Source organism: Salvelinus fontinalis, chromosome 18 (assembly GCF_029448725.1).
Source record: "Salvelinus fontinalis isolate EN_2023a chromosome 18, ASM2944872v1, whole genome shotgun sequence".
In the NCBI taxonomy this organism is placed as follows: Eukaryota; Metazoa; Chordata; class Actinopteri; order Salmoniformes; family Salmonidae; genus Salvelinus; species Salvelinus fontinalis.
This window is the reverse complement of record NC_074682.1, coordinates 2,968,832-2,991,014: the sequence shown is the minus strand read 5'-3', so window position 1 is coordinate 2,991,014 and position 22,183 is coordinate 2,968,832. Positions and strand designations below refer to the sequence as shown.

At 42.7% G+C, this 22,183-nt stretch overlaps 1 protein-coding gene and 1 long non-coding RNA gene across 18 annotated transcripts in view; one reads left to right on the top strand and one right to left on the bottom strand.

Annotated features, from left to right (window-relative positions):
• Positions 1 to 22,183, top strand: part of LOC129814814 (receptor-type tyrosine-protein phosphatase T) — a 561,458-nt gene that overhangs the window by 247,474 nt on the left and 291,801 nt on the right. For all 17 annotated transcript variants that reach the window (XM_055867855.1, XM_055867868.1, XM_055867867.1 and 14 more), the window contains exon 8: positions 21,189 to 21,485. In XM_055867855.1, coding sequence (XP_055723830.1) covers positions 21,189 to 21,485 — 297 coding nt within the window. The remainder of the gene's footprint in view (positions 1 to 21,188; positions 21,486 to 22,183) is intronic.
• Positions 937 to 2,942, bottom strand: LOC129814815 (uncharacterized). Its single transcript, XR_008753359.1, has 2 exons — positions 2,736 to 2,942; positions 937 to 1,238 (listed from the first exon to the last, which is right to left on the bottom strand). It is a non-coding gene; the product is annotated as an uncharacterized LOC129814815 (long non-coding RNA).

The window sequence follows — 22,183 nt, the reverse complement described above, 5'->3', positions numbered from 1 at the left end:
AGAGGTATCAGTCTGGTGTTTTCTGTAATGACCTTAGTCACTGTTTTACAGCCTATGTTCGTAATGGCTTCTCAGTGAAACGACCTGTCCTGATTTATCATGCACGCTTGCAAAAAACTTAATGAACTGGCCTTTGTAAAATGGTATAGAATCAGCTGAATCCCCTCTGTCAAAGGCGCTTGGACCTTGTTTTATTTATTTTTTTCTCAGTGGTTTTGTTAACAAACACCTCCCCATAAAGAAAATGAGAATTAAAAACAGGTTCAGCCCCTGGTTCGACTGTGATCTTGCAGAGTTACTCCACCCCAGGAATTGCTTTTCCCGTAAGACTCAGCACACGTATACTCAGGCTGACTGATCCTCGTTCAGGCAAATGAGAAATACAGTATGTGCACTCAGGCTATCCGGAATTCCAAAGTTAGTTACTTTAAGGAAAAGTTCTCTCTCTGTGGGTCTAACCCCAAGAAGTTCTGGAAAACGTTTAAAGACCTGGATAATAAACCCCCCTCACAGCTTCCCATGTCCCTTAATGTTGATGGTGTGGTTGTTACTGACAAGAAGCACATGGCTGAGCTCCTTAATCACCACTTCATTAAGTCAGGATTCCTATTTGACTCAGCCATGCCTCTTTGCCCATCTAACATTTCCTCATCTCCCACCCCTTCTAATGCGACTATCCCCGATGCATCTCCCTCTTTTTCCTCTGCCCCGCTACAAAGTTTCTCCCTGGAGGCGGTCACTGAGTCCAAGGTGCTAAAGGAGCTCCTTAAACTTGACCCCAAAGTAAACATCTGGGTCAGATGGTATAGACCCTTTCTTCTTTAATAAGGTTGCTTCCCCTATCATCGCCAAGCCTATCTCCGACCTTTTTAACATGTCTCTCCTCTGTCACGAACCGGCTCAGAGCCCGTAACAAAAAGGGAGACCACGTGGAGATAAGGAGTAACCAAAATATATTTATTTAACTAACGAAACTAGGTATAATATACCATGGGGTGTGTAATCAGTAATCAGTAGTGTAATTGAATGTTTTGCATGCATGAAGGTGATAGTGCACGGTGTTGAAAGATGCTAAAACAAACAAACAAAAACACCATGAAACATAACCGAATCTAACAAGGTGTCTACAAGGAGAGAGTCTCCCGGTTGAATGGGGAAGTGGTGATTTTATTCTGGGAGAGTGGGCCCAGGTGTTTTCCATGTAGCTGACGACCCTCCCAACTCCGCCCACCGGCATCCTAATAGAGCAAAGAGAGAGAGAAAACGGTAGACAGAGTGGGAGGGTCGTCACATTCCCCCCCATAAAACCGGGGACCAGCAAGGACCCCGGAACACATCCCCAGCCAACCTCCTCTCCAGACCAGGATGGAATAGACAGGAAAGACAGAACCTGACCATACAAACATTCAGGAACAGGGCGCACGAGAGAGCGCATCAGCAATCACGTTATCCGTTCCACGAATGTGCTGCACATCGAGATGAAATGATTGTAAAAATAAACACCATCTCATTATTCTCTGATTAGGACACATCATGGACCTCAAAAAGGTGAGAGGGTTATGGTCAGTGTAGACCGTAATAGGTACTACTCCCGACCCGACATAGACCTCAAAGTGTTGCAGTGCCCAGATGAGCGCTAACGCTTCTTTTTCAATGACCGAGTAGTTTAACTGATAATGGTTAAACTTTTTCGAAAAGAAACTGACAGGTCTCTCAACCCCAGACACATCTGCCTGCAGCAAAACTGCCCCTGCCCCCACCTGACTAGCATCCACCTGCAAGGTAAATGACAATTCCACACGAGGAGCAGCCAGCACCGGAGTTGAGGTAAGCAACCTCTTTGCATCTTCAAAAGCGTGTTGACAACGAGAAGACCAAGTGTAAACAGCCTTTGCTTTCAGCATATCTGTCAATGGAGCGACCACAGTAGAGAAGTTATTACAAAAACCACGGTAATAACCAATCATGCCCAAGAAACGCATCAGTTCCTTTTTAGTAGTTGGTGGAGGAAACGCATCAATAGCTACCACTTTAGCTCGAACAGGACGCACTTCCCCCTGCCCAACCACCTTTCCAAGGTATGTAACAGTCGCCTGAGCAAACTCACATTTAGCCAGATTGATCGTGAGGTGACCCTCAGCCAGGCGTTCGAATAAGGCTTGAATACGGGACAGATGTTCCTCCCATGTATCTGCATATATCACTACATTGTCCAGATAAACAGCACACCCTGTCAGACCGGCGATAACCCTGTTCATAAGTCGCTGAAAAGTGGCAGGTGCATTACGCAGTCCGAAACTCATAACCAAATACGAGTATAGACCAGAGGGTGTAATAAAGGCAGAGATTTCACGTGCCCTACTCGTCAGTGGCACCTGCCAATAGCCCTTTAACAGGTCAAATTTACTCACAAATCTAGCTGCCCCGACTTGATCAACGCAGTCCTCCATCCGAGGAAGAGGAAATGAATCTGGCTTAGTGACACTGTTGACCTTACGGTAGTCTGTACAAAATCTGTTTGTTCCATCTGGTTCTGACCAAGATACAGGGAGAAGCCCAACTGGAGAAAGAAGGCTCTGCTATCTTACTCTCCAGCATGTATTTGACCTCAGCATCCAGGCAATGCAGTTTCTCTAAAGAAACTCTATAGAACCGCTGACGAATGGGGTCAGCATCTCCAACGTCAATATCATGTTCTATCAAGTTTGTTCGGGTAGGTGTATCAGAAAACAAACCTGGAAATCTCTGAATCAGACCAACCATCTCTTCCCGCCTATCAACGGGTAGATGAGTGAGAATGCTGCCCAAAATATCCAGTGTCTCTGAGTTTTTCAATCTACCCTGCAGTATGCAATCGTCGGGACCAGGAACATCTTCCTCCTCATTCGTAGACCTATCCTGAGAAGAATCCAAGGGAATAACGGTTTCAGCCAAAAGAACAGGTTTACCATCCTCTATAGATTCCCACTGTTCAGTCTCTGAGGAACGTGCATAATAGGGTTTTAACAAATTTACATGGCACAGCTGGTGTGCTTTCCTCCGTTCTGGAGTGGCAACTAGATAATTTTGCTCAGTGTACTTGCGCACCACTGTATATGGACCTTGAAACTTGGCTTCAAAAGGAGAACCAACAATTGGCAGCAGAGCAAGAACCTGGTCCCCTGGACTAAAGTGACGTGGCTCAGTTCGGCGATCAAACATGTTTTTCATCCTCTCCTGTGAAGATGATAGCTTCTCTTTAGCCATTTCGCCAGCGGCATACAAGCGGCGCCGGAAATCACACACATACGATAACAAAGACTGAGGAGGCTCGGGAGACTTCCAGTCATCCTGAAGAACAGATAGAAGTCCACGCACCCTATGTCCAAACACAAGGTCATTTGGACTAAAACCGGTGCTCTCCTGTGAAACCTCCCTAGCGACTAACAATAACCAAGGCAACCCCTCCTCCCAATCCTTATCCATCTCAGTACAATAACTTCTCAACAAAGACTTAAGTGTTTGATGGAAACGTTCTAGTGCTCCTTGACTTTGCGCGTGATAGGCGCTAGCCAGATTGTGCTTAATATGGAGCTGTTGGAGAACCTGACCAAACAGATTAGAGGTGAAATTAGACCCTTGATCACTCTGAATGACCTTAGGTATTCCAAACAGTGACAGAAACTGAGTCAAAGCTTTTAACACAGACTTAGTCGTGATAGACCGGAGAGGATAGGCTGCTGGAAACCTTGTGGTCTGACACATCACAGTGAACAGGTAACTACTACCCTTTTTAGAACGAGGCAAAGGACCCACACAGTCAATAATCAGATACTCAAAAGGTTGGCTGAGTACAGGAATAGGAAACAGTGGTACCGGCTTAATAGCTTGATTAGGTTTCCCAGTTAATTGACAGATGTGGCAAGTTTTGATGAAATCAGAAACATCCCTCTTTAATCTAGGCCAAAAGAAATGTCTTAACCTGTCTAGGATCAGCGTGGCGCTAGCGGCACACCCCCCCCCCCCCCCCACTGAAAAACCAGTGCCGCGAAATTCAAAAAAATTTTTTTTTAAAATATTTAACTTTCACACATTAAAGTCCAATACAGCTAATGAAAGACACAGATCTTGTGAATCCAGTCAACATGTCCGATTTTTAAAATGTTTTACAGGGAAGACACAATATGTAAAGATGTACATCTATTACCTAAAAACACATTAGCATAATCCACCATCTTTTATTTGTCCACCAACACCAGTAGCCATCACCAATTCGGCTAAACTAAGATATTTATAGCCCCTAACCAACAAAAAAACTCATTAGATGACAGTCTGATAACATTTATGGTATGGGATAGGTTTTGTTAGAAAAAAGTGCATATTTCAGGTAGATGGCATAGGTTACAATTGCACCCACCGTCACAAATGGAATAGAAAAACTACTTAGAGCAACGTGTTTACCTACTTACTAATCATCAAACATTTCGTAAAAATACACAGCATACACGAATCGAAAGGCACAGATCCTGTGAATACAGACAATATTTCAGATTTTCTAAGTGTCTTACAGCGAAAACACAATAAATCGTTATATTAGCATAGCACATAGCACATAGCAGCCCAGCATTGATTCTAGCCAAAGTGAGCGATAAAAGTCAACATCGCCAAAAGATATTAATTTTTTCACTAACCTTCTCAGAATTCTTCCGATGACACTCCTGTAACATCATATTACACATTCCATATAGAGTTTGATCGCAAATGTTTATATTTAGCCACCAAAATCATGGTTAGACAATGTGAAATGTAGACAAGCTGGTAAAGAAAAAGTCCTTGCGCCACTTAGACAGTGATCTACTCTTATACATAAATACTCATAAACGTGACTAAAAAATATAGGGTGGACAGGGATTGATAGACAATTTAATTCTTAATACAATTGCGGAATAACATTTTTTAATTTATCCTTACTTTTCAATACAGTTTGCGCCTAGCGAAGCTACGTCATAAAACATGGCGTCCTAAGCCACTAAAATGTTTCGACAGAAACACGATTTATCATAATAAAAATGTCCTACCTTGAGCTGTTCTTCCATCAGTATCTTGGGCAAAGGATCCTTTCTTGAGAGCAATCGTCTTTTGGTGGAAAGCTGTCCTCTTGCCATGTGGAAATGCCTACTGCGTTCGGGATGAACTGAAAAGCGTGCCCAACTATTCACATCGTTGCAAAAATAAATGTCCCAAAATCGCACTAAACGGATATAAATTGCTATAAAACGCTTTAAATTAACTACCTTATGATGCTTTTAACTCCCATAACGAGTAGAAACATGACCCGAGTAATATTACCCCCTTCACTAATGCTTGGAACAGGAGCGGGCCGGTGTCCTCTAGGCGCATGACGCAGCTCCAAAAGAATGACTAGCTTCAGGGTTTTTTCATTTGTGGGGCCTGTGAACGCGCAATCGACCCCATTGGAATCGTCATCACGTAAAGGCATCCAGGGGAAGACGTAAGAAGTGTCCGTATAGTCATAGCAATATCAGTGCCGTTTTAACTGACTTCAGAACAGTGGCCAACATTTCTGAAATCTGAATCCATGTCAGGGAAATTGCTGTAGAATGGGCTCTGTTCCACTTAGAGACAATTTCAACTCCTATAGAAACTATAGACTGTTTTCTATCCAATAATAATAATAATATGCATATTGTACGATCAAGGATTTTGTGGGAAGCCGTTTCAAAAATTACCAAATTAGCATAAATAGTCTAAACAGCGCCCCCATCCCCAACAGGTTAATATGCGATGGTATGTTTTCCCTACACCCATATGTCCAGCAACATCATTGTGAGAAGTTGTCAACACCAACTCACGAAGTTTTACTGGTACCACAACCTGACAAATCGCCTCCCCTAGAAAACAACTACCATGAGACACCCACTTTCTCATCAGGACATCATCCTGGAGAAAATAACCATGGGCGACATCTCCCAACTGTTCCACAGGCACAATTTTGTCACGCAACTCTTCTAATGTGGAGTCAGTCCGTTGCGCATTGATTAGATCTTCTCGGTTAACAGATAACGGAATAACAGGGAAAACAGTGGCATACTTCTCATTAGTCAGCACAGTGACCAGTTCGCCACGGCTCATAGAACGCGTCACTGCACACGCAGTGAACACCTCTGGGAAGCTCTGTACACTCTCATCAGGAGTCTCAACAACTGACGGCTTTGTGGAAACCACTAGAGATGGAAATGCGACAGGCCACACCCGCTCACCTGCCAAGTTATTCCCAAGAATAACGTCGATACCCTCAATAGGCAACGAAGGACGCACCCCCACAACAACCTCACCTTTCACCAGTCCACAATCTAACATCAGTTTATGCAATGGAACTGAAAGAGTATTCAAACCTATTCCCCTAATTAGAACACTATTCCCTGAATCAGTCTCAGCTGAAAAGGGTAACACAGACTCCAACACAAACGATTCGGAGGCACCTGTGTCTCTCAAGATCTTCACTGGCACTAATTCCTTACTTCCTAACATAGACACAAAACCTTCCGTGATGAAAAGTAAATAGTCTGGATCAATATGTACTTTCACATGCTCCTGGACCTGAGGCAATGAGTCATGAATGAACTGATGTAGAACAGGCGCAGCTAACGCGGTAGGCTTAGGTTTAGCGTAAGCACCCTTTGATCTGAGAAGTGGACATTCGTTTTTCCAATGACCTGAACCTTGACAGTAGTGACACTCTTGCCCAAAGTCAGCTTTACCACGGGAGTCAGGTTCAACCCGAGTTGAATTGAACTCTGCCCGTGAACCAAAATATCTTGGTGAGCGAAACCCAAATCTATCCGAACGCCCCCACTCATTCCGAATACGGGGCTCTGCAAAGACTCTTTTGTGAGTCAACACATACTCATCCGCAAAAACAGCAGCTTCAACGACATTCTTCACTTTTCGTTCGTTAATATATGTGGCAATATGAGCAGGGATTGTGTCCTTAAATTGCTCTAACATAATCAGATCACACAGCCCTTGGAGGGTCACAACTTTAGAGGCGGAACACCAGCGATTAAACTGTAAAGATAATTGTCGCGCAAACTCAACATGAGTCTGTTTATCATCCTTTTTTAAAGTTCTAAATCGTTGGCGGTAAGCCTCAGGGACCAATTCATAAATTTGTAACACAGCCGTTTTAACCTTATCATAACTGGCACTGTCGTGTACACTAAGAGCTGAATATGGTCCCGTGTGGCTCAGTTGGTAGAGCATGGCGCTTGCAACGCCAGGGTTGTGGGTTCATTCCCCACGGGGGGACCAGGATGAATATGTATGAACTTTCCAATTTGTAAGTCGCTCTGGATAAGAGCGTCTGCTAAATGACTTAAATGTAAATGTAAAAAATATGCTTCCTGCACTTTACCAGTCATCACACACTGCAACATTAAGGTGCGGTCAGAATCAGGCCAACTCCTAGCGTCAGCAACACGCTCAAACAACGAAAAGAATGTCTCAGGGTCCTTTTCATTAAACTGAGGCAATAACCGTAAGTTCCCAACAATATCAAATGTGTCCAGGGCACGACCCATAGAGGAACGACCCCTAGGTAAATCTGGGTCACCTTCCCAGAACAAACTCTCCCCTGAAATCTTTCCTTCCCTAACCAACTCTATCCGTTCTTGTTGCAACTTGATTTTAGCATATTCAATATCTTGTTTAAATGCTAATTCCTTTTCATACTTTACACGATCACACTCTAGCTTCTCACGATCATACTGCTGCTGTAACAGAAGCAGTTCTTTCTGCTGTTCAAAAAGAAGACTACTAGGACTAACCGATGGAATGGCCATTGTAACATTACGGGGAGATGACTCCTCAGCAGAAGCTGGCCCAGTGGTAACTTCAAGAATACCACTCTCCATCAGATTGGCCTTCAATATCAACCTAATAGAATTCTTTAGACGTTTAACACTAATTTCAACCTTGTAGTATTCGGCGATTTTCAACAGCTGTTCTTTAGTACCTAATTCTAACAATTCCTCTGATGGAAAGCGAATGAACTCCTCTACAAAAGACGCCATAGTTACAAAAAAAAAAATCTCACTCTTCCCCTCTGCTGAGCACACCAGATCACAACTAAAGAAATGACAATCACCCTGAGTACCACCGAAGAGAGATGAGATATGGAGCTTCCCCAAACCTACATTAACTCAACCCTAGTCTTCATGCGGATTTGCGGTGGGTATTTACGCACTGTAGCCCGCTGGCAAGGAAATAAACCCCCCAGCACGCTGGCAGATTCCACCAAGCCACGGATGTGCCCCCGAGACAACTGCTCAGTCCACAGACACCACACAAAAATAACAAACATTAACCATGCCCAACATATTCCAAAAATGAAACACGTCGCTAAACCTATCAGGGGTAAAAGGCTATAGCTCCGGGTAGTAAATAGTACTACCCTATCCAAATCTCCCACTGAGGTACACAGCCGATTACTCACCTCAGACCGATGTCCCAACAGAAAGTAGAACAAGAGTTTCCAGGCTGGGCAGGGCCTGGAAACTAACCAATGTACTCTCTCCAACGCAGCACACCAACCAACCAATTAAGGCAACCAATACTGGGCCTAACAACTCAAACCAAATATTTAAACCAAACACGTACCTCCACGTTCTCCCAAACAAATACGTTCAATAGATCCCGGACGAGCCCCCACTTGTCACGAACCGGCTCAGAGCCCGTAACAAAAAGGGAGACCACGTGGAGATAAGGAGTAACCAAAATATATTTATTTAACTAACAAAACTAGGTATAATATACCATGGGGTGTGTAATCAGTAATCAGTAGTGTAATTGAATGTTTTGCATGCATGAAGGTGATAGTGCAGGGTGTTGAAAGATGATAAAACAAACAAACAAACAAACAAACAAACAAAAACACCAAATCTAACAAGGTGTCTACAAGGAGAGAGTCTCCCGGTTGAATGGGGAAGTGGTGATTTTATTCTGGGAGAGTGGGCCCAGGTGTTTTCCATGTAGCTGACGACCCTCCCAACTCCGCCCACCGGCATCCTAATAGAGCAAAGAGAGAGAGAAAACGGTAGACAGAGTGGGAGGGTCGTCACACCTCTATTGAGGGGTTCCCATTGCTTGGAACATCCTAACTGATTCTAACTGTTATTTATATTTTGCCCCAACAAAAGTGTTGGATAAACTTACAAATAATCAGCTGACTAGCTTACTTGATGTCTATAGTATTCCCTCTGGTATGCAATCTGGTTTCTGCTCAGGTTATGGATGTGTCACCGCAACCTTAAAGGTCTTCAAGGATGTCCCCATTGCTCTTGATTCTAAGCAATGTTGTGCTGCTATTTTTATTGACTTAACCAAAGCTTTTTATACGGTAGACCATTCCATTCTTGTGGACCGGCTAATGAGTACTGGTGTCTCTGACGGGTCTTTGGCCTGTTTTTCTAACTACCTCTCTCAAAGAGTGCTGTGTATAAAGTCATAACATCTGCTGTCTCAGCTACTGCCTGTCATCAAGGGACTACCCCAAGGCTCGATCCTAGGCCCCACAATCTTCTCAATTTACATCAACATTGCTCAGGCAGTAGGAAGCTCTCTCATCCATTCATATGCAGATGATACAGTCTTATACTCAGCTGGCCCCTCCCTGGATTTTGTGTTAAACGATCTACAACAAAACTTTTAGTGTCCAACAAGCGTTCTCTGCCGTTAACCTTGTTCTGAAAACCTCCAAAACAAAGGTCATGTGGTTTCCTTTGAAGAATTCCCCTCTCCCCGCAGGTGTGATTACTACCTCTGAGGGTTTAGAGCTTGAGGTAGACGTACACTGTCCCTCTCTCATTACATATCAAAGCTGCAGGCTAAAGTTAAATCTAGACTTGGTTTCCTCTATCGTAATCGCTCCTCTTTCACCCCAGCTGCCAAACTAACCCTGATTCAGATGACCATCCTACCCATGCTAGATTACAGAGACTTAATTTATAGATCGGCAGGTAAGGGTGCTCTCGAGCGGCTAGATGTTCTTTAACATTCGGCCGTCAGGTTTTCCACCAATGTTACTTAGAGACACATCACCGCACTCTAAACTCTGTAAACTGGTCATCTCTGTATACCTGTCGCAAGACCCACTGGTTTATGCTTATTTATAAAACCCTCTTAGGCCTCACTCCCCCCTATCTGAGATATCTACTGCAGCCCTCATCCTCCTCATACAACACCCATTCTGCCAGTCACATTCTGTTAAAGGTCCCCAAAGCACACACATCCCTGGGTCGCTCATCTTTTGAGTTTGCTGCAGCTAGCGACTGGAACGAGCTGCAACAAACACTCAAACTGGTCAGTTTTATCTCCATATCTTCATTCAAAGACTGGACACTTGTAACGGCTGTCTTATGCCTCCTCCTCGGATGAGGAGGAGGAGTAAGGGTCGGACCAAAACGCAGCGTTGAATGAAGACATAATGAATTTATTTACAGACAGACGAAGACGGTAAAACTCTTAACTTCTTATGGCTGCAGGGGGCGTATTGAGTAGCCAGTTAAATTGTGCCCATTTCAAACGGCCTCGTACTCAATTCTTGCTCGTACAATATGCATATTATTATTATTATTGGATAGAAAACACTCTCTAGTTTCTATAGCCGTTGGAATTATGTCTCTGAGTGAAACGTGCCCAGCGGTTAGAACTCATTCTACAGCACTTTTCCTGACAGGGAGTGAGATTTCAGAATCTTGGCCCCTGATCTGGGGTCAGTTTTAAGGTCCCTGTAAATGCTATGAGGATACAAACACTGCCTACGTCTTCCTCTGGATGTCAGTACGTGGTGACGCTTTGAATGGAGTCGATTGCGCAATCAGGGCCTGTATAAAAGAGCACAAGGTGGAAGTAGCTTTCTTTTCTTCCTGCGCCTGACGCACGATGGACGTCGGACTGGCTCTCTTCCAAGCTGTTGTTTAGCCAGTAATATTTCTCCGGTCATGTTTTTACTCGTTTTAGGTGTTAAAAACATCATAAGGTAGTTAATTTAAACCGTTTTATAGCAATTTATATCCGTTTAGTGCGATTTTGAGGCATTGAGCCTTTGTGATGCACTTTGAACCGCTGGGCACGTTTCCAGTACATGCCGAACGTTAGTGGCCATTTCGACAGGGCAAGAGGACATCTTTCGACCAAAAGACGATTAGACCGGAGAAAGGATTCATTGCCCAAGATTCTGATGGAAGATCAGCTCATAGTAAGAACTATTTATGAAGATAAATCGTTGTTCTGTAGAAAAATGTTAAACGCATATTCCGCCATTTTTTTTGTTGTAGCTTCACTTGGCGAACCCTGTATTGCACAGTAAGGATAATTTTAGAAATGTAATTCAGCGATTGCATTAAGAACTAATTTGTCTTTCGATTCCTGTCAACCCTGTATTTTTTAGTCAAGTTTATGATTAGTTATCGATTAGACTAGATCACTCTCAAAGATGGCGCCAGACATTTTCAGATCAGTTTAGCTACTATTCTCATTGTATAACCACGATTTTTCTGGCTAAATATGCACATTTTCGAACAAACTCTATATGTATGTTGTAATATGATGTTACAGGAGTGTCATCGGAAGAATTCTGAGAAGGTTAGTGAAAAAAATAATATATTTTGGCGATGATAACGATATCGCTCTCTTTGGCTTGAATCAATGCTCGGGTAACGTTTGCATATGTGGTATGCTAATATAACGATTTATTGTGTTTTCGCTGTAAAACACTTAGAAAATCTGAAATGTTGTCTGAGTTCACAAGATCTGTGTCTTTCCATTGCTATGCGCTGTGTATTTTTAAGAAATGTTTTATGATGAGTAAATTGGTAATACACGTTGCTCTCTGTAGTAATTCTAGTCGCTTTGGTGAGATTTGTGATGGTGGCTGCAATGGCAAACTATGATTTATACCTGAAATATGCACATTTTTCTAACAACCTATGCTATACAATAAATGTTATCAGACTGGCATCTGATTAAGTTTTTTCTTGGTTAGTGGCTATTTATATCTTTATTTGGTCGAATTTGTGATAGCACCTGATGGAGTAAGGAACTGATGGAGTTAGAAAAGTTGTGTCTTTTGCTAACGTGGTTAGCTAATAGATTTACATATTTTGTCTTCCCTGTAAAACATTTTAAAAATCGGACATGTTGGCTTGATTCACAAGATGTGTACCTTTCATATGCTGTATTGGACTTGTTAATGTGTGAAAGTTAAATATTTAAAAAAAATTGATTTTGAATTTCGCGCCCTGCACTTTGAGCTGGATTTGGCATAAGTGTACCGATGTCGGGACAGCCCGCCTAACAGGTTAAACAAACTACAAAAACAACAAACGCCGTAGACAGACCTGAACTTGAGAACTTACATATACACGAAGAACGCATGAACAGGTACAGACTACACAAACGAACGAAAACACGAAACAGTCCCGTGTGGTGCATACAGACACAGACACAGGAACAATCACCCACAAACAAACAGTGAGAACAGCCTACCTTAATATGGTTCTCAATCAGAGGAAGCGTCAAACACCTGCTTCTAATTGAAAACCATATCAGGCAACACATTTAACCCAACATAGAAACACATAACATAGACTACCCACCCAGCTCACGTCCTGACCAACTAAACAAAGTAAAACAAAGGCAAATAAGATCAGGAACTTGACAACACACTTACTGACAGTTGTGGCTGCTTTGTGTGATGTATTGTTGTCTCTACCTTCTTGCCCTTTGTGCTGTTGTCTGTGACCAATAATGTTTGAACCAAGTTTTGTGCTCCTTCCATGTTGTGCTGTTGCCATGTTGTGTTGCTACCATGTTGTTGTCATGTTGTGTTGCTACCATGCTGTATTGTCATGTGCTGCTGCCTTGCTATGTTGTTGTCTTAGGCCTCTCTTTATGTAGTGTTGTCTTGTCTCTCTTGTTGTGATGTGTGTTTTGTACTATATTTTTATTTAATTGTGTTATTTTCAATCCCAGCCCCCGTCCCCGCAGGAGGCCTTTTGCCTTTTGCTAGGCCGTCATTGTAAATAAGAATTTGTTCTTAACTGACTTGCCTAGTTAAATAAAGATCCTCTCAGGCTCTGTTATGTTGGATGGGGAGCTTTGCTGCACAGCTATTTAGCTATGTTCAGGTCTCTCCAGAGATGTTCGATCGGGTCCAAGTCCGGGCTCTGGCTGGGCCACTCAATAACATTCAGATACTTGTCCTGAAGCCACTCCTGCCTTCTCTTGGCTGTGTGCTTAGGGTCATTTTCATTTTGGAAGGTGAACCTTTGCCCCAGTCTGAGGTCCTGAGTGCTCTGGAGAGGGTTTTAATTAAGTATCTCTCTGTTCTTTGGTCTGTTCATCTTTCCCTCGATCCTGACTAGTCTCCCAGTCCCTGCCGCTAAAATACATCCCCACAGCATGATGCTGCCACCACCATGCTTCACAATAGGCTTGTTGCCAGGTTTCCTCCAGATGTGAATCTAGGCATTCAGGCCAAAGAGTTCAATCTTTATTTCATCAGACCAGAGAGTTTTGTTTCTCATGGTCAGTGAGTCTTTAGGTGCCTTTTGGCAAACTCCAAGTGGGCTGTCATGTGCCTTTTACTGAGGAGTGGCTTCGGTCTGGCCACTCTACCATAAAGGCCTGATTGGTGAAGTGCTGCAGAATTGGTTGTCCTTCTGGAAGGTTCTCCCATCTCAAAAGAGGAACTCGGGGTTCTATCAGGGTAACCATCAGGTTCTATCAGGGTGATCATCGAGTTTTTGGTCACCTCCCTGACCAAGGCCCTTCTCCCTAGATTGCTCAGTTTGGCCGTGCGGACAGCTCTAGTAAGAGTGTTGGTGGTTCCAAGCTTCTTCCATTTAAGAATGATGGAGGACACTGTGTTCTTGGGGACCTTCAATGCTGCAGAAATTTACCCTTCCCCAGATCTGTGCCTTGACACAATCCTGTCTCTGAGCTTTACAGACAATTCTTTAGACCTCATGGCTTGGTTTTTGCTCTGACAAGCACTGTCATCTGTGGGACTTTATATAGACAAGTGTGTGCCTTTCCAAATCATGTCCATTCAATTGAATTTACCCCCGGTGAACTCCAATCAAGTAGTACAAACATCTCAATGTTGATCAATGGAAACAGGATGCACCTGACCTCAATTTTCAGTCTCATAGCAAAGGGTCTGAATACTTATGTAAATAAGGTATCTGTTTTTTATTTTTTCAATATTTGCTTCATGATCATGGGGTATTGTGTGTAGATTGATGTGTTTAAAAATGTGTTTATTCCATTTTAGATTAAGGCTGTAACTTAACAAAATGTGGAAAAAGTCAAGGTGTCGTCTGAATACTTTCTGAATGCACTGTACGTGACTTAAACAATTGGATTAACATGACTACAAGCAGATGTTCAAACGATTCTTTTTTACTGGTTTTTAATTACTCCCCAGTCAATGTAGCTGATCATTTGCCAGCCATTTTTTAAAAGCGACTTCAAAGTTGTAAGGAAAAATACACGTTTTAATTTAGCAACATTATACATGCGTGAGAGACTTGACGACGCCTGCATTTCAGCTGCCTAGAGCTGCGGGGACTTTCGGAACTAGAGTAAAAAACGATTATAATTCAAAACCAGCTTTATTAATAGAATTACCAACGGGCGGTTTACGATTCTTGTCATGCACATTTACGGAGAGAGGTTTAAAGTGATGTTAAATGGTGACAATTGAGCCTTGGCCTCGAGTTTGCCCATAGGTTAATTAAGCACCTAGAGCAGAGGTAAGAGAATGGGAGGACAATGACAAACTGTCTGGAAGAGAGACACTCACTGAACTGTGGACAGTGGGACTGGCAGTGGAGGACTAAAGCAAGTGGTGTGCTGACAATGTGGTCTCTACTCATACAAATGTTGATATTATAAAAGGAACACTGGTAATAGGCTAGAAACTTGCCTCCATTTTCACTTCACACTGATAAAGAATACGCAGACATTCACAAATGTTTTGATACCTAACCTATATAGGACATCAACGTCGGATATTGCAGCAGAAGTCAATACAGAAAGTGAAGGGAATTTTTGGGACAAAACTTAAGAAAGGTAATTTGTTTGAATGAAAACTTTCCAAAATGTCACAACATCGGTTTAGATTGCCCCGGAACTACCTGCTGCTCCTTTGTGATTGGATAGGGCGTTATGGTCATTAACGACCTCTATCTTCATCAAGGGGTCTCTGGCCTATAGAACGGTGAAAAAGGATGTTAACACAATTTATTTGAAGCCCATTGAATCCCTCACTGTCTATCATCCCTTCAAATGCCAACGCCTCGAGAATTCCCCTCTTTATTTTGTTCACGACAGCTATTGTACCCCAACAGGTACTGCAATGTTCAACAATTCCCAATCACTTAAAACCAATTGTCAAACAACAAAATGTATGTGGTGGTGGGACTTTGTCCATCTTTGTTTGAGAAACCGAGAGATTGATGCCTGCTAGCTAATTATAACTGAGGATACACTCAGGACAAGGTCGAATGGTGTTTACATGTAAGGGCCGGTGAAAGCACACGGCCGATGGAATCCAATGTTTTTGTGTCGTGTTGAGTGAGAGGTATTGACAAGGGTTGTAACCTCGGTGCAATACAAGAACACACAAGTGCACTGTGTTTTCCAGTGGAGCATGGAACCTAGATTTGTTTGAGTCCCATTGAGTCACGTTATAGACTAGGCTACCGTACATGCTCTTAACAACTCAATAGATCTCTGTAGCCTACACTTTCATCAAGCCTTTATGGAAAGCTAATATTGCATTGCGTGGGTCTATGCATGAGTGCACATAGCATGCAGGAAAAAATCCAGCCCCACTTATTTGAGGAATCACAAATTAGTTTTTCGACCTTTCTTACAATAGCCTAGCACTTCCACCCCATGGCAAAAAAAGCCTCCTTCCACATCCTGTGACATTCTAAAACCCCATCATTTGAAGTGTGCTATCTCGGTTTAATGAGGGTATATGAGTGCAACTCTAACAAACACACACGCGTAAGCATACACACACACATACATTACTCTAACATGCACGCACACATGCACGCACAAACACACCACACAACCTCCTGGTGGTTTCTTAGGGCTTGAGAAGCTGGCGGGCATTTGTCAAAAATTGTGCGCACTTCCTGACTGCTAAAGTGACGGTGTTGGCTGGACTGTCCATTTCTCGGCCACAGGTCACCCTTTAGAGTAGAGAACAATTAGGAAGGCAGAGTAGTGGAGAGGAGCATACATTTTACCTTAATTACCTGCTGGTCTCTACCCCGGTGGCTCCCTGCCACTCTATCACTACTCCAGCAGACTCCTTTCAAAGCCCTGCCAATCGATACAGCCATTGATTAATTTGCCTGAATGGACGGTTTATTTATTTATTAGTCAGCGACCATGTCCAAATGCATTGCATCAGATTTAGCTCATTTTGATCTGTAGTCCCTGGGCAGAAAACAGTCAAGATCAATACATCATTACAATGCTACAATATAACACTCTCTCTCTCTATCTCTATATAAAAAAAAAATCTAAATCTAAAACAACAGACAATATAAAAGATAATATTGCACCAGTGTTGAAATGTCCCTTGGTCCTACAGTATCTGACATCTTAAGAGTCAGAATATCTTAATGTTCACATGACTGGTAGCAAAGGTACTGCACTCTCTCACACCGACTGGCAGGGTGTGCCATAATCCAGACGCTCTGATTGAAAAAGCCGTCAGGACAAATTTAGCGGACCTAAACTGAGATGAGTGGTCCCCGCTGGTTAAAGCTCTTGTCATCCTGGTGTTGTCCTTGCGAATATGTAACACGTTGCGTCAGAGGTGGTGTGGCAAGGTCATGAGTGATCTTAAACAGCAGAGCGATGTCAGCAAGGTGTAAGAAGCTGTCAAAGCTCAGTAGGTTGTATTTTTTTAATGATATTGCAGTGGTGATAGGTGTTTGGTTTTTTGTCCAACACATTCAGAGTTTGCTCTTTGAAGTTTTTGAAGTTGCTTCATTGCTGTGACGCTAGTTTGGAACCAGGTTGTGACACAGTACGAGAGATGGTACAAAATCATTGGGTGCATGTACAGCTTAGCAGCATCTATTGACATTTGGTTTAACCAAATACAGGTGTGCCAACCTTGTAGCGTCATACCCAAGAAGACTTGAGGCTGTAATCGCTGACAATGCTGCTTCAACAAAGTACTGAGTAAAGGGTCTGAATACTTACAGTTGAAGTCGGAAGTTTACATACAGTTAGGTTAGAGTCATTAAAACAAATTTTTCAACCACTCCACAAATTTCTTGTTAACAAATTTTAGTTTTTGCAAGTCGGTTAGGACATCTACTGTGTGCTTGACACAAGTAATTATTCCAACAATTGTTTACAGACAGATTATTTCACTTATAATTCACTGTATCACAATTCCAGTGGGTCAGAAGTTTAAATACACTAATTTGACTGTGCCTTTTAACATCTTGGAAAATTCCAGAAAATTATGTCATTGCTTTAGAAGCTTCTGATAGGCTAATTGACATCATTTGAGTCAATTGGAGGTGGACCTGTGGATGTATTTCAAGGCCTACCTTCAAACTCAATGCCTCTTTGCTTGACATCATGGGAAAATCAAAAGAAATCAGCCAAGACCTCAGAAATTAAAGGTAGACCTCCAAAAGTCTGGTTCATCCTTGGGAGCAATTTCCAAATGCCTGAAGGTACCATGTTCATCTGTACAAACAATAGTACGCAAGTATAAACACCATGGGGCCACGCAGCTGTCATACCGCTTAGGAAGGAGACGCGTTCTGTCTCTTGGAGAGGAATCTGCTTTGGTGCGAAAAGTGCAAATCAATCACAGAACAGCAGCAAAGGACCTTGTGAAGATGCTGGAGTCAAGGGGTCTGAATTCTTTCCGAATGCACTGTATCTGTTGGGGGCTGATCTTGTCTTTAGGAGGCTTTTGCTACTGAATATTGGGGGGCACTGAGGCCATTATGGAGCATTCACATTCCCTTCATAATCATTGATTTAATTAGAGTGCACTGTTATACTTCAGACTGTAGATATTGAATAATCACAATTTTTGGGTTTTTGGTTCGGTGCCATTTCCGACGGTAAGCTGTTTCAAATACAGCCACACCAGATAACATTTCCATCTTCCATTTTTGTCTTGGGGTGGTGATGATTTGTTGTTTGTTGATCCAGGGCTGTGGATTAAAAGAGCTACCTCTGCAAAATGACTGTGGTCATAGTGTTAAGGTGGTGGAAAACGGCTTTAGAGTCCAGAATCACTTTTGGGCCTATTACTTCACTGCTTTTCTTTGTGGGTTGCATTTGTCCCTCCAGTCCCTAATGATAAAAGCCAGTGGTATCCTAGCCAGTGACATTGACTTATCCTATTTTTATGTTTTTGTCTTTTTCTCTCTCCTTGCGCTGTTTAAAGTACCCACACAGTTGGCTATTGTGGGCACCCATTGTTATGTTTATTGTTAGCAATTTCCACTTTGCTCTTTTGAGGAGCGGCCGTATGATGAATGTGGCGGAGTGTCAGCAGGGAGAACCGGGGCCGGCATTAAGATTGATTTCCATCCCCCCTTTTCTTCTTGACGGAGCTCCCCAACGTCTGCGATTAATAATCCTCCGCTCATTGATCACCGGTGCTGCTACCCTGAGCCCCGCACCCCTATCTGTGGTGGAGTCGGCCCACCCATGGCATAGCAAACCTCCCCGGTGCCCCTTCTCAGTGTGTGCCAACCACTGCGACTGCCATGTACCCTGATTAATGAGATTTGAGTCATGTATAATGCTAGCCGTCATCTCTCCATCCCTCCCTCCTTCGCTCTGATTGGGGTAGATGGCTGAGAAGAGCTGGAGGAGGAAGATGGAATATAATAAATTAAAACGATCCATTATTTGTCAAGATCAAGAGCAACTCAGGAGATGCCTTCATTGACTTAATTAACGACAAAAACAAAGTTATAACTCAGGCTTTGCCGATTTGGGAAGATACCCCTATTGGATTTTCCAGTCCGAAATTAGCAATGTTCTTAGAGCTGCTTTCCGAAATGAATCCAGATTAGCCTTAGATTAGCCTTAATCTGGGTTTTTGTTGTTCAGCATTATTCTCTATCACAGGGCTGTCCCTAGCCTTTTGGGGGCCCTAAGCAAGATTTGGTTGGGATGGCCCCCCACCTTGGACCCCTTCTTGATGTCAGAGAGAAACATTTAATTTCTTGCAATTCTGCACATGTTGCCATGGGCCAGAGAGAAAGATTAGCAATTGTATTACACATTTCATGCAATTGTATTCATTTTGCCTAGGGGCAAAGATACTATTTTTGCTGTTTTACACCTAATTTCCTTTAATTCTACCCATTTTGTCATGGGTAAAGATACTTTTTTTCCGTTTTTAAGCTAATTTCCTGCAATTCAACACATTTTACCGTAACTTTATGCCATGTTAATATATCAGAGTGAGAATGACTAACACAATCAAATGGGGCTCCCCTGGAGGTCAGTGCCCCTGGGTAAGTTTGATTACTTCAAATTGGTTAGACTAGAGCTGGTTAGACTAGCTACCAATCTAAAAAATTGTTAACTGACATGGCTAATTGAGTGACTTTCAGTGACTGACTTAACAAGAGAAAAACTGCTAATGCACGACCAAATGTCAGAATTGCTTACTCTCAATAGTAAGTTGAGACCCCGACTTATGCCTCCTCTGTCAGTTCCAGAAATTGGGCTATAGCCCATTGTAAATCTACTGTGAGGTCTTGTTATAAGCATGCATAAGTCTATTTCAAGGGCTTTGTTGGCACGAGAAAGCCGTCTATAGTACTGTGTTTTGTTTTTTGAGTTCGGTGTGGAACAGCATTATGTAACGCATGAACAAGTAAATTTACCCGTAGTTATTTTGATCGCTGTCTTAGTTTACCACAACTGCAATGCATGGAGCCTGCTGGTCTCCTTTCTTCAGACTCCATTAAAAAGTAGGCGTCATTAAAATATTGTATTGGATCACAAAACAATAAGCTGTTGCATAGTTCATGCATAGTTGCTTCTTTGGATGATGCCATTGATAAGATTCAAGGGGTTTTTAACCCATAAGAGTCTAAGCCCTGTCTAAGCCGGGGGAGGGCGTGTCTACTAAGCTACATTGAAATGTTTTAAGAAGGTCATACCAAGAATCATTTTGCTATTTGATTTTGAATTTTAAGAGCCCTTTAGTAGTCCCCCCCCACCCCAAAAAATTGAAAGGAAGTTTGTTCTGAAGTGTCTGTCCTATATCTGAATGACATAAGAAAGATCAGGAAGCATTTGCGAAAACACATATCTCTAGCTTAAACTGACAGATGTTTATTTATTTACTATGCTGATTCGATTTACGCAGGGGCGCTGACATCGATTTGAATGGTTTTTAAACAACCACTTCAAAAGGTTAAAGTGCTCAGCAGGCAAATGCCATTTGTTTGTGCACTTAGCTTTGGCCTGTCCAGATTAAACAACGAGCTTTCATCTTGTAAAATTAGACAAAGCCTTTAAATTTCAACTCCCACCCAGACGCGCTGAAACAGAACCCAAATGGAAAGGCAGACTCGTCTCCCACCATCTTATGTGATTTAGCCATTGGTATTAGCCAAACTAGGGGAATTAGACTGACCTTGAGGCTAAAGAGCTTTGTCATGCTTTCAGGCATGATGTACAGTATCGACTTAACCATGATACTCGCAACATATGGATGATTCTGCTGTGATAGCCCAACGAGCATCTATGGCGGGGGAGGGGGGTTAGTGGTTAGTGGAGATTTACCGAAGGCAGACAACTTGAACAAAGTGTTATGATATATTGTGTCTGTTTCTGATCATCGCTACTAAACAACTAACTCTATAATACATCAATAGCAGTTCAAGTTTCTTTCTTCATGTGACTCAATGCTGCCCAACATCGGCTCACCATGTGAAATCCATGTGTCAAGTCTTGAACTTCCTGTTCAATCAGTTACAGGATCCTAAGAATACTAAGACACATACTAATACCATTACTAAGGCAGTTCCTCTTCGTTTGCCAATGGTTGGATTCACAAACTCTAAACCCTGTTCCTCTCTTTCTCCTTCTCCCTTCAGACCCAGTCAACGGGCCTCAGAATGTCAATGTGGTGGACATCCGGGCCCGCCAGCTCACCCTGCAGTGGGAGACGTTTGGCTATGCCGTGACGCGCTGCCACAGCTACAACTTGACCGTGCAGTACCAGTACGTGTTCAACCAGCAGGAGTTTGCGGCCGAGGAACTGATCCAGACGTCATCCCACTACACCCTGCGGGGCCTGAGGCCCTTTGTCACCGTTCGCCTACGCCTGGTCCTTGCCAACCCCGAGGGCAGCAAGGAGAGTGAGGAGATCGTTAAGCAGACGGAGGAGGATGGTGAGTGTCAGTGTTTCTGTCTTTAGAGTGGTATTGTCTTGGTTCCACTGTCTTGTCCTGTTCCTAGTTCAAATACATGCATGTACTGTAGACATGCTGCCTGTACACATAGGGATAAAAATTACACTAGTCTGCTAGCCCAAGGCTAGTACTTTTTTTGACCAAGCTAGTTGAAAATGTGCCAAACTAGCCCGGCAGGCCACTGAAATTGTATCATATGTCACAGATTGTTGATCCAAATGTTACCTGGGCTAGTAGTATAAATTGAGGTCTACTAGCCTGGCTAGCCAGCGCCCAAATTCCATCCCTGCACATGCCAAAAATATGACCCTTTTCATTCCAGTAAACTGTCATCCTGTTCTGAGCAAGGCCAAAATGTCAAAATAAATGTTGTTTAAAAAAAAAATAGGCTAGATCATGAGATGTCTTAAAATAGCTGCCATATTGATGTTGTTCCATACATTTACATGTATTCAAACAGACAATGCTTTGCAGTAAAGGCACTAGCCTGGTAGAACTGCAAGCTAATGGAAACATAGTAAGACCTTAATTGTTCCACTAATTAATACCACAATTATGATTGGTTACACTTGTAATAACTGTATAATGAGCGCTGATTATAGCCCTGTTATCCAACTATTAAAAATCCAATATGACCACAGCATGAATTAATGAGCACAAATGAATACATTGTATGT